Source organism: Perca flavescens, chromosome 13, assembly GCF_004354835.1.
Source record: "Perca flavescens isolate YP-PL-M2 chromosome 13, PFLA_1.0, whole genome shotgun sequence".
Taxonomy (NCBI): Eukaryota; Metazoa; Chordata; class Actinopteri; order Perciformes; family Percidae; genus Perca; species Perca flavescens.
This window is the reverse complement of record NC_041343.1, coordinates 9,453,820-9,476,206: the sequence shown is the minus strand read 5'-3', so window position 1 is coordinate 9,476,206 and position 22,387 is coordinate 9,453,820. Positions and strand designations below refer to the sequence as shown.

At 41.8% G+C, this 22,387-nt stretch overlaps 2 protein-coding genes across 4 annotated transcripts in view; one reads left to right on the top strand and one right to left on the bottom strand.

Annotated features, from left to right (window-relative positions):
* The window catches only part of fam222ba (family with sequence similarity 222 member Ba), a 31,360-nt gene extending 24,295 nt beyond the window's left edge, over window positions 1-7,065 (bottom strand). Inside the window, exon 1 of one of the 3 annotated variants that reach the window (XM_028594818.1) lies at window positions 6,939-7,065. The gene's annotated coding sequence lies outside the window, so the exon portion shown is untranslated. Of the gene's footprint in view, window positions 1-5,705; window positions 6,030-6,938 lie in introns of those variants that run through there. The other 2 variants (XM_028594820.1, XM_028594819.1) reach the window with 2 other exon arrangements.
* A 5,870-nt stretch (window positions 7,066-12,935) lies between these two features.
* eral1 (Era-like 12S mitochondrial rRNA chaperone 1) lies at window positions 12,936-21,226 on the top strand. The gene is given in 12 exon segments (XM_028595419.1): window positions 12,936-13,246; window positions 14,965-15,123; window positions 15,313-15,440; window positions 15,547-15,624; window positions 15,734-15,780; window positions 15,888-15,949; window positions 16,100-16,212; window positions 16,742-17,047; window positions 17,221-17,247; window positions 17,249-17,371; window positions 19,329-19,409; window positions 20,863-21,226. Coding segments are annotated over 12 exon segments (1,353 nt in total). The 5' UTR covers window positions 12,936-13,140; the 3' UTR covers window positions 20,986-21,226.
* Window positions 21,227-22,387: the final 1,161 nt, after the last annotated feature.

Sequence of the window (22,387 nt, the reverse complement as noted above, 5' to 3'; positions counted from 1 at the left end):
AAAGGGGCCCAAGACAACAGACTGCTGCAAGAGGTCTGATCCCAATCTTAACCCCATACAGGTGGCACAGTGTGAAGACAGGAAGCAGGAGTGCTATTGACAAGAGGCAGGGAGAAAATGTTGTTCTCACCCAAAGACCTGCTCTCAGAGATCATTTAGACAGGCACAAAGACAGCTCGATGCCAGTAAAGCGTATTCTAACGTGCTGAAAAGCAAATCCCCTTGAACACATTAATGGTAAAGACTCGTTCTCAGTGTAGACTAAAAGCATCTGTTTAAGGGGGTTTTGAGAGTCACGACGTTAGATAAAGCTCTACAACTGTGTAGCAACACCGTATGATGCTGTGAAGGCTGTTAATCTTTGTGTGTTGGCAGAAACGTTGTGGCTCAAAGTTTAAATAGCGACTTTTAAACCTATTAATGTGTGTGGGGGGGGGGGGGGGACACGCTCCTACTGTGTGACCAACAATCTTCATAATAAAAACCCTGTTACGATCATATCAATGCACACAAACAGTATTGTCAAGTGTGGGCTTCTAGCTCAGGAGAATAATGCGACTCCTGTCCTATTGCTGCTCAACTGAGTCCAACTACAGAGTTGAACTATGAACTGTGATTACAGCCAGCATCACCCCCCCAACCCCCCGCAGAGCGACAATTGCATTTCTGCACATTCCAGAAAAAGCGGCCAGCTGAAGACAGCAAATACACCAGAGAGGAGACATAAACAACGTAAGCTAGTTTGAGAGCTGCACCGATGTTTACTGTCTCACTAAGTGCATTTCATCCCCACTGCTTTCACAGCAGCGGCGGTATTTCGGCATGCAGTACAGAGGGGCTGCTGATGCCACAGGTCTGTGTACAGAGGGCTCAGTCACAGGCTGGAGAGACTGTTTGGACAATGTAGGTGTCAGACACACTGCCTGTCTGGAATAACGATTCAGTTCAGCCGCTACAAAACACTCTCTGGTTCCTTTATAGTGGAGGTTACATACAATTTTTTTTTTTTTTTTTAAAACTAACTTGACTGTTTTCCGAGTGTAACTGTTGAAAACCTAATAGTTTTTTTTTTTTTTTTTTTTTTTTGCCTTGTTTGACTTGGTACGTTGCAATCAGTGAGAAAGGTCTGCATTCGCTTCAAACAGGCACCGAATGACATGCCAGAGATTAGCCACTGAAGGTCACAGTTTTCGCCTATCCTTTCACAACACAACCCTGGGCCCTTTTGAACAACAGGAAGAATGTCATCTGGTTACTTTTCAAGGCATGGAGATACCATTCACTGTGGCCAACAATGGCAGCAAACAGGACCAGAGGGTTAAGAGGTTACAAAAGGGCCCCATTCTAAGCGTCGCTCGATCTCCAGTACGCCACACGCACACAGAAAAAACACACCCACACACTGAGGCCTGGAGAAGTGGTGCGAGTTGATAAACTGAGGAGGGTCATGGCAAAGTGCCGTGCATTGACCGCTCGCCTCAGCCTCAGTCCCACCCCAGCAAAGCTCTTAACAAAGCAAGCCTCCGGGCGTTGACTGCTTTGTCAGGGCTTCACAAACACTCACTGCTTAGTCATTTTGGAGAATATAACTCCATCTTTTGGGTTATTGGGTCTTGCCAAAGGTTACGGAGTAAAAAAAACAACAACTATGTTTTATTACCAATTTCACGGAGCTACTTTCTTGGCAAGACACTAAAACACTGGGATTTCGACTTTCAGAATAGTCAGAGAATGTAAGATAACTAGGCTTACAGTTAGGCAATAACTGTGAAATGCAACCATGTAACATAACTGAAATTCTAACCCTAAACATGTTGGAGTCCTTAATGAGGAGGAAGGGAGTTCAACAGCAGGGTAAAGTCACTACACTATCCTACTTCTGTTCCGTTCTGAAGGGAGGAACGTACCGTCCCTCCAGTAGCTCTTCTGGTGCTGCTGTTTACTCGTTATCCAGCTGACTAGCATGACAAGCTACCGTTAGCTCGGTAATAACCGTATTAAAGCAGGGGTGGTATAGTTTGCAAGACTAAAGACACGGTTTGATTCACTCGCTTTTTTTGGCCCATTTATTTTTCAATCTGTTGTCATGTATATATTATGTGCTTTGTCCCATATCAGTTATTGTTGACAAATATATTAGTGTGTGGTGTATAAATGAACTTAACTTGCACTTACTACAATGATGGTAATAATTTAATGAAGTGTGTGTCTGTCTGTCTGTCTTGTCTTGTCTGTATCTGCTATTTGGGTTACTTACCTTTACACAACTATTAACTAAAACAAGTATGTATGTATTGAGTTGATGTAAATCAATGCTTTTGTTTTTTTTATCCGATTGATCGATTAATCGAAAAAATAATCGACAGATTAATCGATTATTAAAATAATCGTTAGTTGCAGCCCTATTCCAAACAGACTCTTAGTCTACAGCCTGAGCTGAAATCCTCAACCAATTTAGTCTCTAATGAACTCTCTGAAATATTAAAAATAAAGCCCAATTAGCCGACAGCATTTTACATCTCCCTCTATAATCCTCTGGTAGCTTAGCCTTATCTAATGTCGTCGCCAACTATGACACTTTGAGCTCACTCTCCCTCTATCCCCTCCACTTGATATCCCCTACAGCTTTACTGGTGCTTTGTTGTGGCATTCTTTCTGACCCTGCAGACCGGGTCAGACTCGGAGCCTCTCCGGTGGTGGCTAATGATGCCCGTGATATGTACAGTTGGCATGGACATTGGAAAACTGCAGCAATAACCGCAGACATGCTAATGGCGTCTATTAGGATTACTTAAGAGTGATGTGGGACTCGCCTGGCAACCTCCTATTACAGAGGGTTGGTATTGGGGGTGGAGAGTGTCAGTGGAGGGTCAGTGATCCGATTGAGGCAGACTTATCTTGGGCCATAAACGGATAACGGTATCTGCCCTACTCTTCTGCTGTTCCTGTGTGATGGAGGTGGATAAAGAACCCTGTTGTCTCCAGTACCTCCGACAAGCCTGATCAGACAGATGCTGGCCTAAACCAAGCCTTGTTCCTCCTGCTGCTATGACTGCTGTTTTTGCCGTGAATGTCACCGGGAGGCTTAGATTCTTTCCTGATTGCCCTCAAGCTGAAGACACAACAATTTCAGAAAGCCCTTTGGTCTTGGGGTTTGTAACGTCAGGTTGCAGCACTCCCTGGCTTTAAGCCTCGGGTTTGCTGATTACGCAAACTACCCACCAAGAGCAGGGCTTTTTTGCCCTAATTGGACCTGCCGGCTAACATGCAAATCCATGCAAAAGAAAAAAAGTCACAAAGAACACAAAAATTCAGCAAACAAAGACACAAAGTGTATCTTAAAACCAGGCTTAGCGCCTGTAGTCATTAAGCACAACATAAGACAACCCATGTGAACAAAACTAAATACCATACCAGCTAACCCACAGCCTGAGCCCTGTGATCAGTCCCTTGTTCTCAGGAGGTATCCAGAAGTTGCCCATGATGTCCTAGTAAACACCTTAACTGGATGCATCATGTGGCCCCAGTTCTCAACTGCCAGCGTGGCCTGCGTTTGACCCTCACACTGGGTCTGCTGACTTTGACACAAACCAAACATCTGCCTTTTGTCTGAAAACAGACTCTTACAGCCAAGACAACATCGGGTGGCCTCACAGAACGTCTCTCCAAGTGGTGGGTGGCTGAGTGGGTGAGTATCAGCTGACAGCTGCCCTGGTGACTGGAGGATTGAAAGGTGGAGCCGGCTCGCACATTATTGGTACCTGGGATGTCTCTGCCCTGCTGTTCGGGACAGGGGGTCAGCCTCATTTAGCAAATGGATGATATTCAACAAATGCAGCTCAATCTAAAACTACTGGGGTGAGGAAAATATAAATCTGATATGCACATCAAATTCCCAGACAACACCTGCAAGTGATTTAACATACACAGGCCCCCGCTGGAATATGAAAGGAAGAAATGTATTGCATTGAGAAAAGCGTACCGTTACACATTTCCAATTCAAGTACCGTCTCTAAAATGCTACATCAAATGACTGGCTTTGAATAAACCAAAATGAGCCTCAGCCAAGTGGCTCATTCCAGCACAGAAAAGCATTGCATCAAAAAATGTGCTGGTTAGTCGAGCCATTTCACAGTCAACAATCACAGAATCAGGATTGTTACTAATCAATGTATTTTAATGAGCTCCCTGTGAATCCCAACAACAGCTGAAACATATAAAAAAAAATGTGCTCAAGTTCTCTGGTTCACTCTTTGTACCTTGTAATCTGTTATTCATAGTCTTGCTATGAAGTCTCTAAGAAATAAAGCAGAGCTTTGATGTTATCCTCTTATTACTGCTGTCTGAGATGAGTCTAATGTTGGGAATCAGATCATTTGGCGGTCACGTGGAGAACCTTCTGCAACACAGAAAACCCGGGATTCAGAGTAAGGTGCTCAGAATGATGGATTTTGCTCTGTGAAACCAATTACCACTCACTAATATCTGCTTTGCCATTTGCTTACAAGAACGTTTGATACAGTGAGGATAGTATCTAGAAAACTGTGTGGGCGCGCATATTACATTCACACTGAACTCTACTCACTAGTCTACTTTAAAACGTACCTTAAATACGTAGATGTGTATGTTCTCTACGAGATGTATTTTTTTCTGCAGTAGTGTAACATCGTCTACAGGCAACGGTAGACTGAGAGGCTATAGCAGCCAAGACGCTAAACAAGTATTTTAGAGGTAATTAGGCTCCTCTGCCCACAATGTAAATCAATATGTCCCAATGTATCTGTCAGTGGTTGGCTGAAAGAAAAGGAAAAAAACAAAGCAACTTGCTTTCCTGTCAAGTTGCCCTCAGCAAAGACTCTGGGTTTGCGGTGACAGGTCAAAGAGTCAGCACATGACTCACTGGCAAAGGAGGAGAGACACTTTGAAAAGCCATGCAGAGATCTAATTAACACATGCATTCAAGTGGTATTTCAATTTGGCGGAACGCTGTAATTTTCTACAATGCTGACCAGCATGACATGAACAAACTAACCAGATGCTCCTGACATTTGGGCTTATTTGCTGCCATTAGAAGTAAGATCTAACACACAAATCAGATGTCAATAAAAGTAAATACATACTTTCTTTTCTAATACTACGCTGTAAGCTACTGCAAAATCTATACATTTACTGTTGTCACAATATCTCATAGTACCTTTGAAGCAAATTCTCATTCTTCTACAACCGTCAGAATGCTGTCATTAGAAGCAGACTGCATTTTACAGATGGGGAGAGGCTTAACAGTCATTTGTTTTTAGGACCTAATTTATCTTCATTGTGCTGGGACAGATAGCACCCCAATGCAAAAAGGGTTCATTCTACACGATAATTGCAGGGAGTCTAGGGGGCCCGAGTTTCCCAGACAACAAGGTCTGAAATTTAATTATCTGCTCTTTGGAAAATGTAGGGGTAGAAAGCTACATTGCCAAACTGCACTTTTGGGCAAGTAATGTCAAGGCTCTTGTTTGAGTAAGCACACTGGATATCACTGAGCACATCCTCCCTGCTGCCATTAACAAGACAGTGTCACCTCTGTTAATGTAAAAGGAAAGAGAATGGCTTCTTTAAAACATAACGACAGATTTATTCAACTTGAAAAAAATCGTCATGCAAATCTAGACTAAACAGTTTTCATGTCTCGACATTACTCAGTTTTGTCATCTTACCATGTGCAGAGTAAACCCGATGACTTCCATAGTCCAGCAGTCACAGGAGTGTTGCTTTACTGCGGTTTTTTAATCATATCCGTCAAGCTCCATGACATTATAGACCGACTACAACAATAAAGCCAGACTCAGAGCGGCCAAAGACAACACGGACAGGCTGTGGCAACATTAACATTCCGCTGTGTAAAGATCAGGCTTGGAGGGGGTGAAACATCGATAGGATCCCATTAGTTAAGTGTGCCCTTAGGTTACCTGAAATTTGATCAGAGACAGACCTTTTCCTTCCAGACACGAAGCATTAGACGCTATGGCAAAAAGCTGCTCTCCTCCTCTGAAACTAGTCCTCCTCCTCCTCCTCCTCCTCCTCCTCCTCCTCCTCCTCCTCAGTGGTCGAGGTTGTGCGGCAGGATCAGGATGAGCCCGGTGACGTCAACCTTTTGTTATCACCTTTAACACTTGCCTTTGCAGGTGGAAACACTTTCCTCTGCCTTTAAATTGAGAGGTGCTATTTGCAGACACGCTGCGAGCGAGGAGCGTACACAACGTTTGTATCACAAGTGAACACGACTGACACTCTAAATATGGATATATGTATGCATGTCTGTACGAGTAGATCGGATACTAGCAGTGGTTGACAACTTAGCGACATATATACCATACTTTGAATAGCATAATATAACTTCATCCGCAGCTGGCTTCTTCCAGGGAAGGAACTTATCATTTCTCTTTGAGGGGTGACACAGAACTATCTGCATTCATGTTCATGGAAATCATAATGATGAACATGTAATCATGATAATGATTTGGCAAGCAAAGGGAGCTCTGCTTAATCCTCACTGCTTGTTGTCATAATGCAAAAAAACAACTAGCTTAACAGCTCTACTACACAAGCACAGTTTCATTCAGGTAACACCAGCTTTGAACAAGAATGTACGGCTCCTTTAGTGCCTGAATAAACATGGTTGCCTCATAAAAAGGCAGTTAAGCCGCGAGGGTTTACAGTAGCTATACAGACAATACAGGGGACCAGCACAGTAGCTATAAACCTGCATGTTGCCAGTCAGTGTGCCAGCTGACTGCCTAGGCTCCTGGCTAGCTAACCTAGCCAGCCAGTCTGAAACATACACAGTCCCATTGTTGCCTTCGTAAGCTTTCCTAATATGTATGCCACAATTTGAGAGGATGTCAAACAGTGTCGGGCAGCAGCCGTGTTATCAAAATACAACTACTTACTCTCCGTTTACCTCTGCGAAAGGCATCGTTTAGTACGTCGCCATGGTTTAAAACAGACCGATTTTCTCCCGTTGCCCTGCGCTGCCGAATCACTACTGGCTGGCTGCTGCTGTCTGCGGCAGCAACTTCTGGCGCATGCGCAGTAACTGGGACCGTTCCAGACTGCGATGTGCGCTACGCAGGACAGCCGAGCGGTTTAAAGGTACAGTCAGTGTGAAATGTAATTGGACGTCTAAATATTTGTTTGCCAAGTGGGAGGTGAAATTAGTGAAATAACATGTTAAATCATTGTGCCAGCTGTATAATTTCATGGGGTGTTATGGTGCTAAATCAGCTTTGCAAATAATGTGACCAGTGCTGGAAAGTAACAAAACATATTTAGTCAAATACTGTACTTATGTACAATTTTGAAGCAATTAAATTTCTACTTATGCTACTTCTAATCCACTATATTTTCAGAGGAAGATATTGTATTTTTTTTTGATCAGAACAAGGTACATTTAAAATATTCAGTGACAAACACTATTAAAGGCTTTGATTTTTCAATTTTTCCACATACAGATTCCCATCCCAACACAACAACCCCAGAAGCACAAAAATAAAAAATGAATAAAAAAATAATAATAAATATAAAAAATAAATAAAGAAATAAAGTTAAATTACTTTAAAGAGGGAGGAGTATATTCTTTTCAAAATAGTTTATTAAAGGGTCCCATGTTTTGTAAAATGTTCTGGTTGATCCCCTGAGAAAATATTTTATTTTTTCAGTTTTTAGAAACATCATTAGATCACTAAGCCATGATGACATATTAGGTGGATTGTGTGATTTCCATTCTAGAAGAATTCTTCTTCTAGCTATTAAAGTGGCAAAAGCCAGGGAATTCTCTTTATTTTTAGCTATTTGGGAGTCGTCGCCTCTGACTCCAAACAGAGCCATTATTGGGTTGGGATGAATTCTTAATAAAAAAGCTGAGTTTAAAATCTCAAAGACTGAAAACCAATATTGTCTCAATTTCGGACATGACCAAAACATATGGGTTAGATCTCCCTTTGATGCATTGCAGCGGTCGATATTGTACTTTTTACTCTACTAGATTGATTTGACAGAGATGTTATAGTTGGCTCCACCTTGCCTAGTTGTGACATCAAAATGCTGTTTAGCCTATATGTTAATGCACTAATAATAATAATAATAATAATAATAATAATAATAATAATAATAATCCCATCATATCATATGTACAAATTTAATATTCTGAAAGAGGCCATTCTGGATAGTGAGTACTGTACTTTCAGTATATTTCGCCAACAATACTTCCATACTTTTAGTTAGGCAAAATTGAATACAGGTCTTTTACTTGTAAAGGAATACATTGTGATATTGTTAGGACCTGAATACCTCTTCCACAAATTTAATGTGAGTGCAATTTAAATTCACCCAAAACCTGAGATATATTCTACAATTTGTTTTGTTTTTAACAATTAGTAATTGTCTTATTATAGCACTTAGACAGACATATGACAGAAAAGTCAATTTTATCAAGATCAATAACACTGTGTTCCCCTCGTGATTCACACACAGGTGCACAGAAGACAAAACTCAATTATCCCAACCTTTGAAGACAAGAGTGTATGGTGAATTCTTGTAATAAAGTAATGATGAAAGTAAGCAATAATGGGCTGACATGTTTAAGAAGAAAAAAACCTAAACATGTCTTAATAAGGTACTTAGCATCACAAGATTCTCCCGAGATGATAGATGATGTGAGTTTTGATGATGATGATGATGATGATGATGATGATGATGATGATGAAGGTCTAACATTTTGCTCTAGAATCTCCCATAGGTGTTCAGCTGAGATGACCTGGTGACTGGGAAGGCCAGAGCCTATTCACATAATTTTCATACTCATCAATCTAGTTTGTATTCAGTCAGCCACTGTGCCCTAAGGAAGCATCTGCATTCATTCTAACTCATTCAAGTTTTTCCTTATTTTTCCAAAAGTAACATTGATAAAGATTTGTGGGGTATAATTATTTTATTGCGAATGTTGCCTGCAAACCAGAAAGCCTAAATTTGGGTGAACAGGGACCAAAAATCCACCCATTGTTTTGGGGTGATGACCATGTTTTTCATTTAACCGAAATTTGGTGTACCAAGGGGATGTCAGACCAAAAACACCCACTGAGAAGTCACCAAATTTGTGTCAAGGATGTCACAAATCTCTAACACATTCAGTCGTGTATAACCATATACACGACACCAATCATTCTTTCTTGCATCAACATCTTCCGTTTACCTTTTTAAAAAAATCCAGCTTGTTTATGCATTTTACTGGCCCAAATGTAATACTCATCTGGTACACGGGCACAGGATTTGCCTTGGGTTGTATTGCTCTTGCATTTTGCATCATTGTGCTCTTCACATATTGTATTATGAATCTTGTTGGGAAAGATAACCCAGGGAGAAGACTCCACGGTCAATAGTGTCACATGCTTTGTGATTTGATGAAAGGTTCTATTTGTGCAGCCTGATGTGTATAGCTCCCTAATCAAACACTTATATTTCTGTGACAACTAAAATAAATTACTCAATTTCAACCACCCACCTGCCCTCTCCACAGTATTGATACCATTTTATTACCAGAGAGAGACAGATGGACAGCACTGCATATTGTGGCAAGTTATGGGAATGCTGGAGAATGTGTGCTTGCAGCTATATCTTGTCAGGTTAGAACCTGCACAAAAGTAATCAAATAAGATGATGAGAGAGAAAATTACACAAGTTTAACTCCACAAACAGTTCAGATATAAAGCATTGTGAAGGATAACGCCACGGCCTGGGTTCCAGATCGGACTGGGTTTATTACAATACTCCAGTCAAATTTAGGGCTGCAAGCTTCACTTCCCCCATCATCAGCAAGTGAAAGAGGGGAGAATTTGGTCTGAAAGCTCAATCACACACACAGCGCTCTGAGTCCAGCAGGTGGGGAAGTAGCAGCACCAGGCTCCATCACGCAATAATACAAAGTTAATGATGCAGAATGGTGCCTTTCTCCATACCAAAGAAGACGTCAATACAGGATGTTTAAGAACGCTGTTCCTAATTACGCTTTTTAAATTCACCGCTGACGTGATTTCTGATTTCAAAGAGAGGCACTATTGATCCACTTCACAGACAAGTCCCATCGATTGCAGGTCTAGAATGAATCAAAGTTTGTTTTCCCTTTATCTCCCCCACTGAGCGAGAGATTGTACAATCAGAGCATCAGTGTGACCTATATGAGTAGTTTGGGAGCTAAATCACCTCTTTTTTTTTTCTTTTTTTTTTAAAGCAGCCTGCATGAGCAAGGTCGTTTGGAGCAGTGGTTGTTGAATCCAGGGACCTCGGAGGACCTTCGGGGCATCACTTAAGACCTAAGCGTTAAATCTCACTGCTTTTTTCATTTATCAAATGTGGAAATTCATCCATCCAATCATTAATCTGTGGGATCCTTTACAAATAGCTTATCCGTGTTGGAGTCCTCAGCATGAAAAAGTTGCTGTTTTATAGACAGCGACTTCTTTTTTTATCAGCCAGCTGTGCAGCATCACGCCTCTCACTGCAATCAGCGGTGATGGAGTGATGGATGCTCTGACGCACTGACAGATTTTTCTTTCCCAATCCCTGTTAACATGCCCCATGGCTCAAGCTTATTATTCTATGAACTTTGTTATTCCTCATGAGCAGCCAGATCTTCCTATTAGTGCACAGGCTGCCGGTTATTGCATGTCTAATCCCAGCTAGTGTGTATTAGCAAATCAACAAGAGAGGCTGCCAGAGCACAGGCTGATGTGGCAGAAAGTCTGACATCACCTGCAGAAGAAAAAAAAAATCTGCATATTCAGGGAGATTGGACCTACTCCCTATCAATACAAAGTGTTCTGTTAGAATTACAGTAAACAAGATTGATTAGGAATCAACAGCGCACTGAATTGCAGCAGCAAAGGGAGGTGTTCCATCACACCATGCTGAATCTCATTGGCAAGTGCACTTCAAAATGGCAAAGTGGGCTACAGCTTATGATTAACTGGTCTGCAGGCGAAGCCTTTTTGTCTTTTTTTTTTTTTTAGAGAGAGAGAGCTCTTTCTGAAGGCCAAAGTTAATACAGTCATAGAAAGAACTCTGATACACTCCCACGTGAAATGGCCATGTGAGGAAAGCCCGGAGGGAGAAAAGGCCTTGAATGAATTTGAGAGGAGTGAGAGAGGGAGAGTGGGAGGGAGGCAGATAGAGAGAGAGTTCAAACATTACTGATCCTCAAATATCCTTTTGGTTTCTGGTTCAATTGGAATTCGGCAGTAAGTGTCTGCTAAAAGCTCCATTTTTGTTGCCCTTCCATTGCTGCTGAGCTTTTAGAGTTAGATGATGACAGATTGTGAGCAACCTGATATCCTTCATCATCCTCCAGTGGTGGGGTTTGTCTCGCCCCGAGCAAGTCCTCGAGGACTAACAAACAGCCGGCGTGTTTTGATGGACTACAAGGAGACATCTGCTGTGCCTGGCTTTGCCATACAGAATGAAAATAACATGTTACAGTAATCAATCAATATGCAAACGGTGTCCTTTTAGCCTGCTGATTAACCTGACAGACTTCATGGTTATCAATTCATTATATCAGCTTGTCATTGTGAATTAGCACTGAAGAGCTAGAGGGTGTGTGTAGGACAGCATGCATAGTTTTCCTCAGGTCGGCATATTGCTTTAAGCGTGGATGTTCGATATAACCTCAACAACATTGTCACAACTGTGCTTCGAGCACCCTCGGGGATACGCTCGCTTCTGTGTTCTCAGGAGACAAGAGGAAAAGAAAAAGTCTGCACAGTGCAATCTGATTTGTGGTTATAGGCGCATCATCCCTCACAAAGTAATCTAGAGAATTTCACCCCAGCCAAAAGATCCTTTGAGCGCTGTCATCCATTATAAACTGTGAGTTGCTCATGTCGGCAGATGTGTGTGTGTGCATTGTGATGAGTTGATTTGGAATTGCCATTGGCTGACTTTAGCCTCTGAATATCTTACCTGCTGTAGACAGGTGGCTTCAAAACTGGGACTGCAGGTCTGGGGTGTGTGTGTGTGTGTGTGTGTGTGGGGGGTATTCCTGGGAGTTACAGAGGGTTTGCTGCAAAATATTAATGTACATTTCAAATAACCATGTGATTATTTTACATGTCAAAATGCTTTTAAGACCATTTTTGTCTGATGATTTCCCCTCTTACTCAGCTTCTAAATTACATTGTCTTCTATCTCATTCCTTAGACCCTTATTTTATTTCTTTCATGGGTGTTTTGCTCTTATTTTGATCGAGGAACTAAAGCTTATTCTACTGGTGTAGTCTTTCTTTTTGTCTCAAGTAGTTAACATGCTTTTTGGTAATGGGTGGGAGGATAGGCCTATAGTTTAAAAAAAAACCTATCTTCTTTTGTTTGTAGGTTGAAGTTTGTATCGTATTGTTTTGCTCTTCTTAAATACATAGTTGTTTAAATAAGGTAGTGCTGGTTGTTAAGCCCACTTTCGAAGTGCTGCTTTCTGTTTATTCCACCCCCCCCGCCCAAAAAAAAAAAAAAATAAAAAAAACGCCACTGCCACACCAGCCGCCTAGATAGGAGGAGTGTAGGTACATATTAACACGTAAGCTACATTTAACAATATTCATGACTGATATCGTTCGAAGTGTGTATTGGTAAATGGTTGGTTTAGATGTGTGTATATGGTTAGGCTATACATGTCGTGAGTCAAAAAAAACAAAAAAAAAAAAAAAAAACTGACTGAAGTTGTGTCAATCAGGAGATATTTCAATGTGTCCTCCTGTTGACAAAACTCGTTAAACCGGGGAGGGGTCCGTGAACAAATTGGTATTTGACTTTAAAACCTTTTGTTACGGATACTGGTAGGATGGGACTTGGATGCCAACTGCCGTTAAACTCTAAAGAAGAAGAAGAAGAAGAACTGGTAGGATGGAGGGACATGTTGCAGTTGGCACATCGGTCGCCAGGGGGCGGTGTAGCTTCCACTCGAACCTCTGTGAGGACGCTCTTCATAGCGGAACACGTTTCTCTTTGGCCAAAGCAACATGGTTTCACCCTGTGGCCAATGTGAGTGTAAACAAGCGGCTCACCTCTGAAACGACAAATACTGTCATACCATCGGAGTCAAAGCTCCATGGCTTTCAGAGTGTGTAGTCGGTTTTTCAGAGACTCCGCCGTTCTCTCCAGACTGGTCGTCGTGTCTGCTCGACAGGAAAGTGCGTCATGGCTTCTCACAGCGGGTCAGTCCCAAACAAGTTCTGAACGGCTGCTCGTTTCTTATTATTTCTCAGCAAATACAAGAAATTGGGCTGCTAGTAAAAACATGGGATAAATACAAGCTCAGTCCAGTAGCGTAGACTGACGTTTAAAGGGAGCAGGGCGATAAAATAAATCCGGGCACCTCTTTGCTTTTCTGAGGCACATACAATCAGCTAAAATGTTAATAAAATGGTATGCTGCTTTTAATTACCATCAATGGACCTTTTTCACAGCAGACATTTTGACTTGTCATAGCAGGAAAAGCACAGCTGAAATTGATCAACTTAACGATGGCTCAATTCCATCAAGTGTCCCTGTAAGCTAGATCAGTGAGTCAGCATGCACAATAACAGGGCCTCTCCTAAGTGAAATGCAGCCATCAGTAATGGTTTTGAATACACCTGTGCTTTTCCTATTATGACATGTCAACATGTCTGCCGTGAAAAATGTCTATAACGTCAGTGTCCTCCAAGACGATGTGTGGAATGGTAGACAGGGTAACTTTAAGTTACAGGCAGAATAAATGACAGAAAATGACTAGCTACATGTGAAGTGAAAAAGTTGTGATTTTCTACTGTGATACTCCTGGGACTTGTGCATGATATTGCATCAGCCTGGCAGAATTTAAAGTCTCCCTTCCACTCCCAATGTGTGTTTTACTTATTGTTAATTCACTTGGATGTTTGCGCTTCCCTGTGCACAATGGTGTATGTACAGAGTTTGACACCATAAACATTGTTTTTACATCCATCTGCTGAATGAGGACCGTTTCGCTGTGCTAACCTTAAAGAGTACACACAAGCTTGATTTTGTGACATCACAAAGGCCAATCATGGTCCAATAAGTGTGATTTGGAAACCTGAAACCACCAGTGCACATACACTGAGGATAGACTTTACAGTGAAGTAGAAGACAGCTTGTATCCAGCAGTCATGGTCTGTATTTTTCATGGAGGGAGAAGGAGTAGATGTCATTTGAGGTAATTAGGCAGAGTATTTTATATGTCTGAAGGGGATCTTTAAAGATTTGTCAGGCTCACATGCTGGGTTTGAGTGGGTCACCCTATACCACATCCCTGAATTAGTTTGAACTAGGGCCACCTATTTTCATTATGGAGACAATCTATTTTTTCTAACTAATCAAATAGTCATTCAGTCTATAAAATATTTATATTTTAAAATGGTTAAAGCTGTCCATCACAAGAAGGTGAGGTCTTCAAATTGACCGTAGCGATATTTAACCTTTATGTAACTTACAATACTGTAATAATATAAAATAGAGAAAAGTAGTAAATCTTCATTTAATTTCTTGATAAATGACTCAATTACAATTAATCAGATATCAGAACGATTGGCAGTTTTCTGGCAATTGATTAATCGGCTAATTGATACTATTAATAATAGCAAAAATACTTTTTTAGCAACAAGCAGACTTTCACTAAGCTGTGTCAGTTAATATGTAAAACAGTGTAAAGCATTCACAGTAAAGTTTCTATGGTTCCCAAATGACTACTAAATCTGCACAATCACTCTACTAATGAATCACAGATGGTTCTGTGATTTATTTAATGAGTTTTTGAGGAGAAACATCTGAATGCAAAATTATGCTGTGTCATATTAACATCCAAGTAAGCACAATTAATCAGTTACCTTGCAGCCCTGCTGGCAGCCAAGTGACGGAGATGTTGATTTCTTTACAGGAAACGCTGCCTGCAGCCGAGGAGGGAGGAACGCATTTATCTTCACTCCTGCTTGCTTTATTACATCAGAGGCATTTCTCAACAGACTGATGAAAGGCAAAGCAGCCGAGGCAGACGGCAGTTTTTATCGCCTTCCAGCCTCAGTTCCGCCGGACAGCGGTAATCAGACCACTGCCTCAGAGATTTACATCACTACACTCATCTGATCATTCGGGTCCAGCCTTTTTCCAAATTCTGTCGACGTCATCCTGCCATCAATCTGATCTAGTTTTTATTTATTTTTTTACTGTTGTCATATTTAATTTTATTGTCTGTCTAATGATTTATTTTGTTTTGTGTGCTTTTCAGGTGAACAATTATCTTTGTTACTGAGACATCCAGATCAGCCCGACAACCCAAAGGTTTTAAAAGTTGCCATAATAGGTGCCCCAAATGCTGGGAAGTCCACATTGTCCAACCAGCTCCTTGGCAGAAAGGTATTTGTCGTAATTGTCCTTTTCTTTAAATCTACACGCTATAATAGATCGGAGGAGGAGAATGAGGTGGCGGCCATTATGTAAAGCCAATGATTATTTCTTAAAGGTGTTTGCTGTTTCCAAGAAAGTACACACTACGCGGTCACGTGCCCTGGGTGTCCTAACAGAGGATGACACACAGATAGTAAGAGCTTTCTCATGTCTCCTATGTGTGTCTGTTATTATGAATAATGCTATTAAAAAAAAAAAAAGTTTAAAACATATATGTGTGTGTGTGTGTGTGTGTTTTGTAGATTTTACTGGACACTCCTGGTCTCACCACTGTATCAAAGGTCAAAAGGTGCCTTTCCTTTTCTTCTTCTCTTTTCTTTTTTCTTCTTTCTTTTGTAATCTACGCGCAGTATTATTATACAGTGTAATCTATGAATGGACCCTCTGTTTCCACAGACACCAGCTGGAGAAGACTTTGCTCGTGGATCCCTGGAACACAGTCAAAGAAGCTGACCTAAGTATGATATAAATTCACTCTGAACCTTTTATTAGTTGAACCTGAGCTGCACTTCTCTTTTTGCAGCTTTTGTATAACAGATCTAACACTGAGAGTGAAGTATAGTGCTGAGTTTCAAGGGGTTTATAATTGGAACTGTGTCCATTCCCAGTGGTAGTCTTGGTGGATGTGGCGGACAGATGGATGTGCAGCAGGCTTGACCTGGAGGTGCTCAAATGCCTGGCCCAGCACCCTGACACCCCTGCAATCTTGGTCCTCAATAAGGTATTCTTCCACAGAATGATACTGAACATTAAGCACTGTAGCTTTCTGCAAACTTTACTCTACTATTTGTGGGACTATTTACAGCCGCAGATTAATCAGTTTGGTGTTCTAGTATTTACAGCAGCAGGCAATTGAATTTTATTTATAGTGTCAAATCACAACAGACGTTATCTCAGGACACTTTACAGATAGAGTAGGTAAATACAGAAATATGACTCGTAATACTTATAGAAGTGGGTATAATGGAATGATGACAGTGTATATGAAATCAAGTCAAAATAAACTAGAAGAAACATGTCACTCAGTGTGCAACAGTGTGGCTCATTGATGTGTTTATAATAGTTTTTGGACAGCAATGGAACTCTATGAGGAATACGCTATTTCAGGATTTGGATACATGAGCAATAATTAATTAGTATAGACAATCAGAAAAATACAGAATATCACCAGACCTGAACATTTCCCAAAACATTCAAAGAAATGTTCACCTGTACTGAAGAGTCTTCCCTGATGCTCCTCTGTTTTCCAGATAGACCTGGTTAAGGCTAAGGACAGGCTGCTGGATTTCACAGCAGAGTTGACGTGCGGAGTGGTGAACGGACGCAGAATGCGGATCAGGCCAGTGATCAAGCCTCCATGGGCTGAGAAGAGGCCAGAGAGGGAGTCCGAGTTGCCGCTGGACGAGGACAACGCGGGGCCCGAGGGCAGCGCTGAGCCAAACTCTGTGCTGAGCAAAGAGCAGCTGAAGGCGCTGAAGAGCCGGCAGGGCTGGCCACACTTTAAGGACGTCTTCATGCTCTCCTCTGTGGACAGGGATGACGTGGAGACGCTGAAGGTACACGTCAGATTATGGTCACAGCAGGGAAAACTGTGAACAGGATACAAGTATTTTTTTTAGGTTTATAAGAAAGCTCAACTTCAGTATTGGTCTCATTTCTGTTTTTGTATCAATCAGAATCAATCATTTTATCCGATGAAAATAAGCTTACTTTTATTTCGCTGTCGAAGAGCTACTTTATGGCTGCGGCGAAGCCTAGGATCGTGGCAGTACCACAGTGAGGTCCTGACGGACCAGAGTCCAGAGGAAGTCTGCACCAACATCATCCGAGAGAAGCTTCTGGAGTATCTGCCCCAGGAAGTGCCCTATTCAATGACACAGGTGAACCGATTTGGCAGGGACACTCTGAGTCACACTTGATGATAAGATGACAGCTAACTGACTACACCCATCACCTCTCACTGCACTGACTCTGTGGCTTATTTAAAGGGATAAGCCACCGTTTGTTGAAATAGGGCTTATCACGGTCTCCCCTAGCTGTAGATAGGTGGGCCAACACATTTTTTGTGCATGCATTGTTTTAGTCCGGTGCAACACCGGCAGCGCTGCCGCTAGTTAGCTTAGCGTAGTGAATGGAATCCTATGTTGCCGGTTAGCATGTTGTGAGTAAAAGTGAGCCAACAAAAGACAAAAAAAACAACCTAATTACTAGCACTGAGACAAAAAATGCGTTGGCCCACCTATCTACAGCCAGGGTAGACCGTGATAAGCCCTATTTCAACAAAAGGTGGCGTATTCCTTTAAAGGAACACGCCGACTTATTGGGACTTTAGCTTATTCACCGTAACCCCCAGAGTAAGACAAGTCCATACATACCCTTCTCATCCCCGTGCGTGCTGTAATGCTGCCTGATGGTTCCAGCATTAGCTTAGCCCAGCACAGATCCTGCAGGTAACTGGTTCCAACTAGCCTACTGCTCCCAATTGTGACAAAAGTGACAAAATAACGCCAACATGTTCCTATTTACATGTTGGGATTTGTATAGTTACAGCGTGTACAAAAAACAAGGTAACATGAGACACAGCCATCTTCTAACCGTAGACAAGCCGGGAACTATATTCTCAGACAGGCTTGCTGCGAGCATATCACTCCGCCAAAGTACTATATGTTTCCGCCTAAGAATATAGTTCATGGTTTGTTTAGGGATAGAAGGTGACTGTGTCTCATGTTACGTTGTTTTTTGAACACGCTGTGACTCTATAAATCACAACATGTAAATAGGAACATGTTGGCGTTATTTTGTCACTTATTCGGAGCAGTAGGATTACTGGAACCATTCACCTGATGTTCTGTGCTGGCCTGCTGCCGCTGGAGCCGTCAGACAGCCTTACAGCACGCACAGAGATGAGAAGGGTATGTATCGACTTGTCTAACTCTGGGGGTTACGGTGAATAAGCTAAATTCCCAATAAGTCAGCGTGTTCCTTTAAAGCCATCCATACTCCCGGTCACTCTACATGCTGACATGTGCTTTGATGCAGCTTTTGGCCCCCAGCCTCCATCTGCTTCACTTTTGCTTTTCACATGCACCCTGGAGGGCCATTTTGTATACGCCATGTCCCATTCAGGGCATTATTTCCATTGCTCTCTGCATGTTATTTGTCATCTTGGTCTGTATTAACTGCTACTGTAGAATTCCTGCATCCACAGGTGTGGAATCACACCATCAAGTCAAACTGTATTACAGTCTTCATTTGTTATGGGTTTCTGTCAAACTAACAAACACATTAGATATCCCAGTCAGGCTCATCTGGAGGACATCTTTAATATACATGCAAAGAACTCTGGGATATGTAGTAATGGTCACTGCTGTAAGCCAACAGCTGGCTTCCACATTGACCAACACATGCTACATGCTCGCTACATGAACACATCGCCCCCCCCTCCCCTTCGTCATCACCACCCACCCAGACAAAAATCAAGAAAAGATGACACAGTAACTACAATTTTCAAGACCATTCAACAAAATAGACAATAAGCCGTAATTGAAATAAACATCAGACAACACCATAAGCCCATCTTACACGTCCCTCCCCAGCACAGAGCTTCTTAGGAGCCCTCCAGAAAGCGCAGCTACCTTCACCATTTTCTAGTCTAGACATCCAATCTGGAGAACCGTTTTATATGAAAATCTTTTCAAATGCCGCCACCCTAGCCATCTCACAAGCCCCCTCCCGGGTTGACTGCACCCCTTCATCCTTCTATCCTCTTCAAATAATCTGTCCGGCTATCATTAAACTATAGTACATTGTTAATATATTTAAATGTTTCTGTTTCAGTCTGTTGAACTCTGGCAGGAAGGAGAAAATGGCGAGCTCAATATTTCGGTCAAACTTTATGCCAAGAAAGATACTCACATGGTAAGTGCTCTCCACACATTTCTGGGTTTTTTAAATATGTTTTGTGTAAATAATTTGTAGGTCCTGTGTACTAAATATGAGTTTTGACTCATCTGTAAACATACTGTATGTCCATGTGAGTATTTTAGGTATTTGGTTAGTTTGGCATACAATAAAAAATAAAAAAAACTTTTAATTATATAGAGAGCAGAAGCCAACAGCCAAGTGTTATTTAAATAAACTCCTGGTGTACTTACAAACTTTCCAATCCATCGTTTCATGAGTACAAAAACTATTTGTACTAGTGTAGAAGTTTGGTATCATTTTGGGCATTATTAGTGGGTTAACTTACGAGATGCACAGTTGGATCCATTAGCGCCTGCACTAAGCTATTCAGCTGATAGCGCTAACTCTCCCAATGTTCGACCCAGGTGAAAAAAGCTTCTGGGGGGGTGTTTGGCTTGAGGTGCAAAGGACACTAGGGGAAATTACTCCGAACCATCACTTTAACCACTAGGCCACCACTGCCAATACATTTAATTTGGGTTTTTTGTCAAGGGACATACATCTAGGCCTTTAAAACACCTGTTTTAGGCCCTTTGTTATCCCGACCAGGACACTGAAATGTTTTGTCCCGTTCGTCAGTTAGATGTAATATGAATGCAGCATGAACAAACTGCTCAGTAAGAGATCCCACAGTGTGTCGGGCCTGTGGCAGATAAGCGCGTGACTGGAGGAAGTGAAATCTTTCCCTCCACCTGTAGCCTCTCTGATGGCTTCTGATATTTATTTATTTGCCGTCCCCCCCCCCCCATACCTCCACATTCCTTTTTCCTTGTGTTTTTAACTTGTAAATATTTGAGTAGCCTTTCTCAACCATACATATTTGATGTGGGAAAGAATATCTGAAGCTACATATGTGGTGCCAAAATGATTCAAGGCCAATGACCTCCCAGAAGACTTGACTCAGACCATTCTTTAGCACAGGAATGACTCCAGAACTGTACATCGGGTAGAACTTCCAGGGACGATTGACCAAAGAGATCGAATCTATTTTATCAATATTTTCTGGTACTATCTTGTCCATTTTTTCTTCTTCTTTTGAGTAAATCTAAAATGCATTTTTTTTTTATTTTGAGCTCAACGCAATCTTTTACAAAGCCTCAGTGAGGGGTAAAAAGAGTGTATAGGTATTTAAATGAATTATCCATACAAGAAAATGCAAATGCACAATAGAATAAGCATATTTTATCAAAAAGGTTTGCCAAGTTCTTTGTTAGGTTCTGATTTTAGTTATTTCTGCTCAGATGTGCCTGCAATCACAGTTGTAATACAGTTTGCATGAATACAGTTAAGACATATTTCACATTAAGAAGTCATTTTGTAAACCTGCATTACTCAAATACACAAAATAAAACCCATGGCCCTGTCTATTCACTGGTGCCTGATGTTGCTGTATTTCCTGTGTCTACAGAGGATGGTGATAGGCACAGCGGGCCAGATGGTAGCGCGGATGGCCCGAGAGGCTGGTGAGGACCTGAGCCACGTCTTCCTGAGGGAAGTGAAGCTGAAGCTCTCAGTCAAGCTGAGGAAGTGAAGAGGATGGACGGACTTTAATGGTGAAGAGGTGGAAACTAGGGCTGCACAATGTTTTTTTTGTTGTTTTTTTTATCGTCATCCTCATATCAACTGGTGTAATAAACACATCGCGAAAGACACTCAAAGAAATATTAATAGAAAACTTCACTTTCAAATGTAACTGTAGATTATTTATTTTGTTAGTGGTGCCTTTTTATATTCAGTTCAATGTTCAATTTGTTCAATAAAAGAATGTTAGAAATGATTTCCTTTCATTTATTTTAAATTCAACGCGCAATGTGTTGTATTTTAGCAGAGTACTGAAAGCAGCAGAAATGCAGAACTGAGTACTGAGTTCAATATCTCTTCATGTATCGCATGTAATGTCGTTATCGCGATATTCATCAACATTATCGCATATTTTCCTCATATCGTGCAGCCCTAGTGGAAACAGATTCTGCTGGATGTCAGATGACTCTGTGCAAAGGCCGGACCTGAAGAGTCGAACAAAGGATAAGATCTAATCATGACTCAGCCTGTGGAACTGTGAGGTGGCATATATCCACGGTGCCAGAGCTCCCACTGAGACGGACCTGTTAGGACAGAAAGAACTCTTAATGTTGACTTGCATCCTCTGTCTTCATGCATCAGCAGCATCCTTACATGCCGTCTCATAAGACATTATTAAAGATTTTTATGTAGAGGCGTTACCTATAAGGTGCTGTTATTATGGGGGAGGGGGGACCCGAGGGGTGCCCCGCAACTTTGAGGAAATCTGACACATCTAAATCGCTAAAGTGGAGAAAACATGTCCCATTAAAAACAGCTTAAACAAAATAGAATTATTGGCATTTATTTAGCAAAGACGCATTTTTAGGCAACAAACATGACACAGACTCTCATCAAATGAATCTTTTTGACACAAGTTTGTCAGCGTGTTCGCGGCTGAGCAGGTTTGGCGAGCTGTGAAAAGGCCGATGGTTTATCTTTGGCTCTCAGAGCTTTTTACTTGGCGGATGCCTCGCGCCTAGCGGGACCTGCACAGTCATGTTCACTCAAATGTCCCTGATGTACCATCCACCCCCGTTCCCTCCACTCCCACATCACTTTAGCCTTCTCCACTGCCTTTGAAGTGTGGCCATCCATCCCTGCGACTATCACTTTCTGTTCCGCTGCTTTCTTCCCTTTTTCCTCTCTCCTCCTCCCTCTGCTTTTTTGGCTCTTATAAAGCCCAGCTCTGCCCCCGAGGGCTGAATTGTCTCCCTAATGGATGGCAAAATGGAGCACTAACCTGATGCTTAAATGGGTCAGATAATGGTGATTGGATTCATTCCCTGCTGCCTGAGAGTTAACTCGGCGGTTACTCTATCCGGGGCATCTTGATGAATAACCAGCTAGTGGAGGGAGGGAGAGGCCTTGAA